This window comes from Macaca thibetana, chromosome 1 (genome assembly GCF_024542745.1).
Source record: "Macaca thibetana thibetana isolate TM-01 chromosome 1, ASM2454274v1, whole genome shotgun sequence".
Taxonomy (NCBI): Eukaryota; Metazoa; Chordata; class Mammalia; order Primates; family Cercopithecidae; genus Macaca; species Macaca thibetana.
The window spans coordinates 102,230,834-102,243,599 of NC_065578.1; the positions used below are offsets into that span (position 1 = coordinate 102,230,834).

At 31.9% G+C, this 12,766-nt stretch overlaps 1 protein-coding gene across 2 annotated transcripts in view; it reads right to left on the reverse strand.

Moving 5' to 3' along the window:
* COL11A1 (collagen type XI alpha 1 chain) overlaps positions 1-12,766 on the reverse strand; it is a 219,223-nt gene that overhangs the window by 21,183 nt on the left and 185,274 nt on the right. For both annotated transcript variants that reach the window (XM_050778638.1, XM_050778648.1), the window contains 3 exons: positions 12,422-12,475; positions 471-524; positions 195-302 (listed from right to left, as the gene is read on the reverse strand). In XM_050778638.1, coding sequence (XP_050634595.1) covers positions 195-302; positions 471-524; positions 12,422-12,475 — 216 coding nt within the window. The remainder of the gene's footprint in view (positions 1-194; positions 303-470; positions 525-12,421; positions 12,476-12,766) is intronic.

Below are 12,766 nucleotides of genomic sequence, written 5' to 3' on the forward strand. Positions count from 1 at the left end.
GAACTTATTAGATAAATGATATACTTAAATATTTATATAGTATCTGACTTTTTTACATTATATGTATAGAATTCCCACAAAATTATCCACATGATAACTTATGGACTAATGCTAAGATAAGCACCTTCATTCACAATTATTTTAAAATAAAAATGTTATTTTCAAAATAGCATATTTTTAACACAGATGCTCACCACAGGGCCAGGGATGCCCCGAAGACCTTCTGGACCAGGCTTTCCTGCAGGTCCCTGAGGACCAACTGGGCCGGTTTTTCCAGGAGGACCTTCGGCACCTGCTTCTCCCTGTTAGGGAATAAAACATGGGAGCACATTAATGATGAGAAAAGACTTTTATCATTTTACTAAATGTACTGAAAAAAAGTTTATCAGTTTATGTATGAAATTTTCAAATATAATGCCTATTATATATAATATATATTATATATATGTATATATATATATTTTTTTTACCTTTGCGCCTTTTTCACCTTGTCTTCCCTCTGCACCTGCAGCTCCAGGAGGACCCTATAGATATAAGATTTAATGTAAAGTATGTATCACATATAAAAGCAAAGTTAATGAGCACTTGTTTACAAACACTAAAGTTTAATTTGTAACAGATTAATAAATTACAGTTTTCTATCACTATTTGGTTTAAAACATAATAATGAAAATCAAAACCCAATTTATGTACAAACTTCGTCTTAAAATACTGAAAAACAGCACAGATTAAGTATACTACAGATAATCACTTCACATCAATATAAGAAAGCAGTAAAAATAAAATTTTTAAAGAACTGCTGATAAATTAAAATCAACACCCTGAATGTGTTAAATACTGATATATCATTTATGTTTATTATTAGAAATTAATTTAATGTATCTATTTGTATTCTACTTGTATTCTCATATGTGTTTTAAGAATGGCCCCTTTCTTAATCTTAGAATATGTATATGTTCATGCATTCTTACAGGATCACATAACAACTAAAGAAACACAATATTTTAAATTATGATGGTCAACAGACACAGTATTTTCATTTTTGAGAACTATGCAATTCACATAAATAGGTAAAATGAAAGTGAATATCACTTTGTAAATCCTAATATTGGAAGTAAAATTGAAAAAAAAATTACACTTCAGATGTCATCCAAAAGTATGAGTACAGAACGACTGAAAAAGAAACTTAACGATCTCCAAGAAACTGCTCTTCATTTTTTCCCCTAAGACTCTGTTATTTTTCCATTAATTTACTTTAATTTTCATAATAAATTGTGCTCAAAATCATTAACTGAGATTGGGGTGGTGGTTGCAGAGAGTAGTCATGGTGGTGTTAATTGGTGAGAATAAGGTGAGACAGGAGGATGCCATATTAATATTCTAATGGTGAATATATCCCAGCCTTTTATATCGTATTTTAAACTGTATATCAATAGCGGTGGATGATGACAGGTTGCTTGAAGGGTACAACATGCATTGCTTCAGTGTTGGATGCACTGAAGGCTCAGGCTTCATCACAATGCAATAACAGTATAGCAAAATTACACTTGTACCCCATGAATATATACAAAAAGTAAAGATGAATAAAATGAATATCAAGCACTTCATCGATTCCATGAACTCCATGGAATTCCATGAACTCATTTTATCTCAGAAAGAGTCAATGATGACATCATTAGTAATTATTTTCTCAATATCATTCCTATAACTTTATCTATTATTAGACATTCATTGTACCTCAACCCAAAGATAAGAAATGTATAAATTCTATGGGTAATATCTTGAGGTGGAATCAATATGCTAATAATAATATATACATTAAAACTTCAAAGGACATCTTTCAAATTTCATATTTATGCAAAAGGAATTCTGTATTGAACCATGAATTTCAAATTTGTTCTATTGTTAAAATGTTGAGTCAGAAATTATTTTGGTGTGATATTTAAAATAATAACATGCAAAGTAGATACAACAATAATAATGACTATTATTTTGGAAATAGAAATGATGATATCCAATGAAATAATAGCTTTTCCTTATTCAATGATAGTTTTTCCTTAGACTAGTAGCATAATGATATGTGGGCTTAACCTCAAAAGATTGCATTTACAAACATGAAGTTTATAGTAGAAAAGACTCATCAATGCATGGCTTTTAAAAAAGCAAGCCATCTATTGTCTAAAATTAGAAGGAAAATATCACCTTTACGTGAAAGGAGAAAGAAATCAGAATTAGAAGAGCCTAGAGAATTTCATCATAACTAAACGAAAACACAGCAACTAAATCATGATTAAAATAAAGGGCTTCTCTTCCCTACATAATTTCTTCCCTCTGTGAACAAATATCTCTCATAGTAAAAATTTTTTATTAAATGACTTTGTTCTGTTCTTTTTCTCATTTTTCTCAATTTTATTTATTCCTTATATTTTTTCCAGATGACAACAAAATTAAGAAAAATGAGGATGAAAGCAGATATACTTTCCTGAGAGAGTAGTAAGTGTCCTTTAGAGAAAAACTCATGTGTTCCCCGAAAAGCATAGGCTAAAAACTTAATCCTCAACACAGTGTTGAGAAGTGGGACGTAATAGGAGGTGTTAAGGTCATGAGGGCTCATGAATTGATTAGTAATAAATATGAAAGGGTTGAGGCGGCCAGGCACAGCAGCTCATGCCTGTAATTCCTGCACTTTGGGAGACCAAGGCAGGCAGATCGTCTGAGGTCAGGAGCTTGAGACCAGGTGGACCAACATAGTGAAACCCCGTCTCTACTAAAAATACAAAAAAATTAGCTGGGCATGGTGGTAGGTGCCTGTAATCCCAGCTACTCAGGAGGCTGAGGCAGGAGAATCGCTTGAACCCAGGAGGCAGAAGTTGCAGTGAGCTGAGATCGCACCATTGCGCTCCAGCCTGGGAAACAAAAGCAAAACTCCATTTCAAAAAAAAAAAAAAAAAAAGGCTGAGGCTGTGATTTTGATGTCTTGCTCTTTCTTGTCTGCTCTTTGTCCTTCCACCATGCCATGGCATCACGCTGCAACAAGGCCCTTGCAAAATGTGGCCACTCAATCTTGGACGTCCCATCCTTCAGCCAATAAATCTGTGCTTATTATACATTACAGAGTCTGTATTATTCTGTTATAGTAGTACAAAACAAAGACAATGCCTATGGGCAAATTCTTGTCCCAATAATTTATTCTTCATATGTTTGCATAAACGAAGGGGCAGAAACTTAATCTGGTGAGCTCTTGCTGTACTTTCATGAAGTAATGAGTGTTCTTATTGAAAAATACCTCATAAAAACATAACACACTAAAATAGGGTCTAGTTAATCTCCACCAATGGTTATTGTTATAACAGATTTTTCTACTCATGAGAACTATTCTTCACATAAAGCATCTAATATAATCTTCTTTCCACTATTCAAGTTTTACAGTATGATTCTGTAATTTAATAATTTTTCCACTCATGTCACAAACATTTAAATAGCGCTTATATTCCAGAATGTGCTATGCATATAAATAACAAGTAAAATCAAATCTGTAAGGAATTCTCAGAATTTAGTTACAAACACAGATACAAAAATTAACAAATAGAACACTGTAAAATAAACAAAGATGAGATCAGTGTATGAAATAGGTACAATGATCCAGTTTGGCAGTATAGAGGATTTTCCTAAAAACCTGGTTTCTGATCTGAATCTTACAGTATGGGTAGATGAGAGAGGGATGGCTTCTTCTAACACTTTACCTTCTGATCACTCACATGCATGCTCAAAGGAGTAAGAATGGAAAGTACACGATACTCTTTACGGACCTGCTAAGAGTTCACTTAGGCTAGCAGCTAAGCATCTATGCATTTGTCTTGCTCTGAGGCAGAATATTAGGGTACATGACTATGTGGTGACTTGAGAGTTAGGGAGGAAAAAAGAGAATTGGAGAAAGGCAGAGACTTGGTATATGGAGATCTTGATTTTTTAATATTAGCAAATAAACTGCCAAGTTTAGTATAAAATTAGCTATTTGGATAAACAAACATTTTTGAACATGTTAAATGAACAAGAATTTTTGTTTCCCACATTAAAAAATTAGAACAATTTTCCCAAAAGTATTAAAAACATTAATATTTAAAATAGTTTAAAAATAAATACATTTGATTCAAAATTTTCAGAACCTTTAATACTCCTCTTGAACTATGAATCTCCTAGAAGGGAACTATGAATCTCCTAGAAGCAGTGGTTCCCAAATTAAATGCAGACCTTTTTTTCATAATGACCTTACTTGGAAGGCACAGTTTTGTACCACACAGAAATTTTAAGTGGATTTACAATTTATTTTATTATTACAATGTACTTTCTACCTATACATTTATATAAGAATTTTTCAAGGATTTTGTAAAAAAAAAAAGTCTGAATTTGAAATTTGAATTAATTCTATATATATTATAATACTTCATATGTGTGCACATATATATATACACACACACAGTACATGCATATACAAGGTACACACACACACATATATATATATAGTTTGCATGTGCATAGTAAGTTAAAACTTCATCTGTCATTATAACCAATTAATAACAAGAGTTACCATTTTAATTTTTTATTGTGAACTTCCCTTTGGCAATATGAGCTGAATTCAAATTTCCATTTAATATGTGCATTTTCAGGTTATAATGCTTAAATTATTTTAGTCAGCTCTAGTTTTTTTTTTTCAGTAAAAGGACATGGAACTAGTTAAAATGATAAATTTAGTATTAGAAGTCCATGGTTTATTGAAACAAGTTGTACAAATCTTCCAGTTCCTTAAGGAAATACACATTCATTCTCAAGTATTACAAATGCATGACAGAAAGTACATGTACTACGAATGATAATGTAATTCTCCTACTTGTTTAATAACCATTAGAATTTTCTTTCTCAGTATCACTGCCACTTACAACATTGTGATCAATATTCTGTTAGGAAGTTTTATTATCATTCATGCGTAAGATTCAATCACAGAAAAAAAGTGGTAATACTTTTGAACACATTTCTTGTCATTGCTACTTCTGACATAAGATATTATAGAAAAAAAATGTGACTTTTGTTATTGTTTCCACAGTGGGAAAGTAAGGATCTGAGAAATGTTAATTTCCACAAAATATACACAAAGCTAATTTAAGATTAACGTTTCTAGATGGACTAAAGGGACACAGATTGTAAGGCAATTCTGTATTCAGCCAAACCACGAGCCTGTTGAACAGATATTACCCTACTGCATAGAAATATGTTCTTGCTATTTTCACAAAAGTGGTATTAAATTGATTGCTGCATCAGACATTGCTGTCTGCTGACTGAACCCAAAGGTTTGTGGTGACAGTATTCTCAAATCAGTCTCAATTCACAGAATTCACTCTGCATTATATCCCTCTATTATTAGATGCTTTGTGTTCACCCATGATATAGACAAAGTGACCTCATATATGTACAGTGTATAAACAGAGTGATCTCACTTATGTACAGTGCTTTCCTCTTTTTGACACAGTGTCTCACTCAGTTGCTCAGGCTGAAGAGCAGTGGAGTGATCTCGGCTCACTGCAGCCTCAAACTCCTGGGCTCAAGCTATCCTCCCACCTCAGCCTCTTGAGTAGCTGGGACTACAGGCTCATGCCATCATACCTGGCTAATTTCTGTATTTTATTGTAGAGACAGGGTTTCACCATGTTGCCCAGGCTGGTCTCCTACTCCTCAACTCAAGTGATCCTCTTGCCTCAGTCTCTCGAAGTGCTGGGATCATGGGCATAACTAAATACCTCTTACTCAGTTGACTCATAGTTTAATAACTTTATTTTTTCTTAAACTGGTCTTACATATCTACTGTTTGACAAAAACATTTTATTAAAAAATATATGCAGTTGTCATGAATTTAAATCCTTCTGTTTTTGGTAATTGTTATCATAGGAAATATTTAAACATATATGTCACATGAATTTGCACCAAGGGATAACCAATTTATATTAGTAGTATAAGTATAAATTTCTTTAAAATTACAATATCGGATACTTTGAAAGTGTAGTTAATTATATTCTATATCCTTTTTGAATGTGTATCACCCAGTTAGTTCAGTATTGGTCACCGCTGAACTCAAACACCAAAGCAAAATCAACAATAAACAAAACTAAGTTTACCATGAATTTATTAATAATGAACTGTCCTTTCATATATATAATGAGGACATTAGAAGAAAATATTTTACTCCTTTTTATCTTTATATTTTATTTAATAATAGCTTTATTGAGTTTATAAATAATACTACAATTTGAAATCCTTATTCAATGCTTAATAATAACATCCACTGTTTGAGATCCTGATAAATTCAGGCATTAGGCTTTGTGCTTTAAATATACATTTTCTTAATTTCATTTACTCCTCACTTCAGTATTGTAAATTAGTTATTATGCCCACTTTATAAATGAGAAAACTGAGACTCAAATAAACTAACTTATGCCAAGTCACATTTTTAGATAGCAAGGATTTGAAACAAGTTCTGTCTGATTCTGATGCAACAGCAATCTGGTCTACTTTTTAGTGAAATTAAGATAAAAGGAGTGTCAGTTTATAGGTTGCAAATGATGTTAGTAAATAATTTGGGCTTCAATTTTTGGGTTTGCTTTTTGTTTTTTTTTGTTTGTTTGTTTGTTTTTGCTTTTTTTTTGTTTTGTTTTGTTTTTGAGAGAGGGTCTCCCTCTGTTGCTCAGTTTGGAGTACAGTAGAACAGTCATGACTCACTGCAGCCTGGACCTCCCAGGCTCATGCAATCCTCCCACCTCAGCCTCCCAAGTAGCTGGAACTACAGGCATGTGCCACCACGCCTGGATAATTTTTTAAAGTTTTTGTGAAGACGGGGGTCTCACTATGTTGTCTCAAACTCCTGGGCTTAAGCAATATTCCTGCCTAAGTCTCTCAAAGTGCTGGGATTACAGGTGTCAGTCACTGCACTTGACCTGTATTTCCATTTTTTCTTTTTCTTTTCTTTTTTTTTTTTTTTTCAAGCTAAGCCACCTATTTATGTTGAGGTAGAGCTATTGACTAAATTAACTAGTGTTGTAGGCTGTAAATTAATGGTGCAAGCATTAATTGCTAGTGTTAAACCAGAACAAATCATAGTTTTGGTAATAAGATTGTTGACATAAGAGTAATTTTTCACACCATTAAAATATATATTACTCTGGTGAAGAAAATAGATTATTATGTAAAACAGACAGAAGCAATTAAGCATGTCAGTTTATCCAAACCTAATATAGAAAACAATTTAATATATTGTGTTAAATGGCTTTCAGTTTCAATTTATTGTCGCCATATTTTAAAAGAGAAAACCTTGCATATTATTGCTCGATTGGACTGACCTAAGGTTGATTTTTCTGTTATATCAAAATGAATGTGAATAGCTTTGTAAGCAATGCATAGTCACCACCGTTCTCATGTTATTATTAATTTATGAATACAAAGCCTTCTAATTTTTTTACAAAGTGATGAGAATGGATTAAAATAGCTCATCATCTTTCTATAAATTGTAATTTAAAAAGAGAGGATAAAAGAGTGCTAAAATTTTTATGAGGTTAATTTAAAACAACTTATCAAAAATCAAAGGGAACTCAACTAATGTACTTTCTCATAATGCTATAGAGCACATGCTAGAATGACTCAATATTATATAATTTTAGTCTTTCAACATAAAAATGCATTACATATACAGTGAACTTAGAAGCTTCCTACATACCACTTGTAACAATTGCAATCCACTTTTATTCCACAGAAGTAACTACTATCCTAAATTTTTGTTAATCATTGGCTTACATTTCTTTATCATGTTTACCACTTATGTTTAAATGCTAAACATGTCCTTAACAATGTTGCATATTATATAAATAAAATAATGTAATCTATCTTTTCCAGGTAAACATTATATACACCTACACACACAAGACATATGTATAAACACACACATATTTATTTTGTTTAATGTTTAACATTAGATTTTGATATTCTTCTATGTTATGCATGCATCTGTAGTGCATTCACTTTTATTGCCATACAAAATTTTAGTTTATGAATATACCTCAATTAACTTATCTTGTCTGTAGTTATTATTAACAAGGATAACAAAACATTATTCCTTGAGTCTTTTGGAGCAAAATGTCATCTAGGATATGTGCTGAGAAATGGAATTACCAGATGACAGAAAAAGTTCATGTTACATTCTATTAGGTAACGTAGAACTATTTGCCTAAAGCAGCAGTACCCAGTAACTCACAACAGCCGTGCATAATAATCTTCACTGTTTTTTGAAAACATTCTTCCCAATACTTGGTTTGTCAAAGTACATTTTTGTTAATTGGTGGATGTGATCCACCAATTAGATGTAATTTCTAGTACACACTTTCCTGATTCCTACAAATATTTTCTTTTTTCATGGGGTATTTGTGTCAAATACTTTTTCATGCCATTGGCATATTTTTTCTACTGTTTTTTCTTGCTACTCTAATTTGTACGACATACTTAGATATCCTAACAAATTATTCTACGCATGTTTCCTGTATGTTAGAAATATTTTCTCCTAATCAGATCTTTTTGTTCCACTGTCTTCTAAGTACTTTGGGTAAATAGGAAATTGTAATAGTAACTTGATACATCAATCTATTCCTTTCTGATTACACCTGTGTGATCAGAATTTACGACTGGAGGTCAAAAATTATTCTCAAATAATTTTTGCTAAAATATTTAAAAATATACCTTTGATATTTACGATTATAAATCAACTGGAATTGAATTCTGTGAAATGAGCGAGATGAGGTATATTTAACCTTTTTCCATATAGAAAGTCACTTCTCCCAGCAGAATTTTTTCAATAGGCTATCCACTTTCCATTGATGTGAAACGTCCAATTACAAATAAGGTTTATATATACCTATGGGTCTTTTCTGGGCATTTTCTTCAATGGACCATTGCCTATACATCTATATAAAAAAACAAGCATAACTTTGCAAATAAATTATCTTAGTTTCTTATTTTCTACCCATCTCATCAATCCACTTAACCATAATTTTATTTTTTTAAGGATTGTTTTATTCCTTTTAATCAGGGGAGTTAACCAGGTTGTCTAGTTAGAAATATTGGCAGGAATAAGAGTAACATAATTTTTCTATTTTGTAATTGTATTTGATATTTATATCTAAACAAAAATTTACCAATTGCTTATAATTTCAGAATATCATGTAATCTTTAATGCTGGATGAGAAAATAATTATTGATTTTTGCTATAATTTGGATATTTCTCCCCCCCACAATCCTCCTGTTGAAATTTGATTCCAAATCTTGGTGGTAGAACCCAATGGGAGGTGTCTGAGTCATGGGGATGGATTTCTTATGAATAGATTAATACCCTTCCTTGATGGGGGTGAGTGGTTTCTCACTCTGTTAGTTGCTGAGAGAGTTGGTTCTTAAAAAGTGCCTGGCACCTCTGCTGCCCCTTCTTGCTTCCTTTGTCACCTTGTGATCTCAGCACACACCTGCTCTGCTTCTCCTTCCATGAGTGGGAGCAGCCCGAGGCCCTCACCAGAAGCAGATGTTGGCATCACGCTTCCTGTAGAGCCTGCAGAACTGTGAGCTAGATAAACCTCTTTTCTTTATAAATTACCCAGCCTCAAGTTCCTTTACAGCAACACTAAATGTACTAAAAAAGGATGCTTCATGTTCTTAAGGCAACAAGTAACTAAATATGTTTGTACATTTCCATTAATATACTACTATATTTTTATTATAACTGATTATTTCTAATATATGAAAATGCATCCTTCATTATAAGAGACAGGAATTAAGGATCAGCAATTAACTCATGTTTTAAAATTATATCTCATTTAACTAGAAATTGTGAGGTCCAACTTAGATGTAAATGAATAAGAACGTAAATACATGGACTTTCTCTTACTTAAAACTACTTCAGTGTTGTAGAACAAATGTATAATCTAAACCTCTGAATATGTACTGACTTTTCTATGATATTTTCTCAATTCTAGAATTGGGGGGAGGTCTTCCTAGAAGTCTGACTTATTCACTAAAATTACAATTGTCGATCATTACCCATTCCAAAGTAATAAACACAAATATATTTTTAAAACATGTTATAATAAAGAATAAAAATTTGTTGTATTATATTATCATGATTTTAAAATTAGTAAATATGACTGAAAATATTTGAAAGTTTATAATATCAATAATGTCAACATTGTTATATCAAAATACTTTCATACAACAGCTTAACAGTTTTAACGTATAATATTTTTATGTGATAGTTATAGATTTATATATAAGTTTTGGGTCATATTATTATACTAAAAGGGGGGCATGAGACTTACTGGTTCACACATACATGTCTCTTTTTTATGTTTCCATTAATACTCTTTAATAAGTTATTTTATCATTTACTTAAAACATTTTTCAAAAATATTCAGCTGTTTTCAAAATAAATACTTCATGTGACCCACCACTGAATGGCTAAAGAAAGGAATTCATTCTAAAACTCTGTTACCACATTAAGAGAATTCATCTCAAATATCAAATGGTAATTAGTTAAATTTATAAAAAAATAAATAAATAATCCTTTGACATATTTTAAAATGAAACTAGACTAGATAGCACTTGCTAAGAGTTTGACTTGAGTAATAAAATGAGCTGAGAAGCTGCCAATATATAATAGAATATGCAAAATCAATTTTGATACAGTCTCTCCTTTTCTACTTGCTACATTTTGAAGCAAGGTTTAATTTCCTCTGTATCAAAAGCATCATGCTTTATACTTGTATGACGATTATCCTTGCGCTCAAAAGTTTTTAATAACTATGCCATAACTCAGAGGTAACACAGCAACAGTTATGAGGTGAATATATTTTTTTTATTGTGTTACGTGAGTTATCTTATGTTCAACCCAACTGTAGTGTGGGTGTTAGGTCCCCTGAGAAACAGAGAATACACAATTTGCCAAACGTAATACAGGTAATAACTGGTGAAGCTCGTTGAAAGCCAGCTATTGTAACTGCATTGTTCTACCAACCACATTATATAACATCCCACCATCTGAGGCCAGAAGGAAGAAGAAAATAATGATTTACTGTTGTTTCAAGAAGTATTTCAATACATTCTCAAGGACATTTTATATAATTATTCTTCCAAAAGGTCTGAAATAGTATAATAGACAGCTATGCATCACAGTTTTATGAGCAGCTGGACTTAAAGCAGAAAGAGGCAATGGATATCAAAAAATCATGTAACACTTTCTAATTACTTTCTAAGAATAAGAGCCCCATGGTTGTTTGGGGGATAAATCTACTTATACTGAGACCATGCTTTGGGGTTGCAGACACAATAATAATAAGAGAAAATGTAAAAAAAAAAAAAAAAAAGTACTTGGCCAATGAAGAGCAAATTGTTTTCAGAGACAAGTTTTATTATAAATTAAGTATATTTTTGGCAAAGAGAAATGTTTGTAAATATTGATTCAAATTTGTATTGCTGAGAGACAAAAGTAAAACCCATTCACATTCTATGTTTACTGTAAGGATATTCAATGTCAAAAATTCCCCTAAACTAAAGATACCATTAGAAAACAGCAGTGGCACTAATTGCCTTGCTGTAATCCAGTAACTTTGGATTACTGACGGGGGAATTAGCCTGATAAATATATTTTGATGTTTATCACATATTTTACTTATGTGCCGGTTTGAAAATAGACTGAAGGCGGTACAGAAGAACACTCTAAAGTGAAACAGCTGCTGCAAGAGGCAGGTCTGCAGAGATTGCTTTATTATGAAAAGAATGCATTAGTGAGAAAAGGACAGAAAAGTAAATCTCCTAGGGTCTACTATGGCCAATAATTTCAGCAATATCTATTTATTTATATTGTGCTATATAACACATCATTAAAATACTGTTTCTGAGTCAGAGAAGTTTGACACTGTAAAGCAATTTAACATTATATACTGATTCCTGAGCTCATTCCATTGATGCATTCAGGTTTTTACAATGTTTTAAGCTAGCACTGGACTTTTGACAGCTCATCCCCATGTATTACAACAGGAGTTAATGTTCAGGATACCACCAAAGTCTTTTATAATAATCTACTACATTTGTACAAAAGGGAGATCTAAGCACAGAGGAGTGGAAAACTCCTTAAGTAGAAGTTGTTTTTCTCATTTTTATTGTGACAGTGAAATAGTTAGAATATGTTATATTTTAGTTATTATTTGGCACATTTACAAATTGTTTTTAGGATTTATGATATTTCTCATTATTCTTATAACATGCTACCTGCAGCTTGCATATTGTATAAATTTATACATGGTGACTAATGAACGTATGTTTCAAAAAAAGAATTAAAGAAACTTACTCTTTTTCCAGGAGGACCTGGTGGGCCAGCCTCACCAGATGGACCAGGAGGACCCTATAAAATGTGAAAAAATACCTTTAACAAAATTGGATATTATTTTGTGGCCTATATAAAATTTCAAAATCTGGATGGAAACCCACCCTCTTTCTTCATTTCCAGATGTCAATATTTCCTGGAAAATCTCGGCCCTATTTCAGATACTTAAACTTCCTCTAGATATTTATACTTAGAGCTGGTAAATTTATATGGTAAAATGATTTATAGTTAGAACAAAATGAATCAAACTCTTTTTACGTAAAACTGTGTCCTATTAAAAAGTGCTAATTTATATCTGGCAGGCATTAA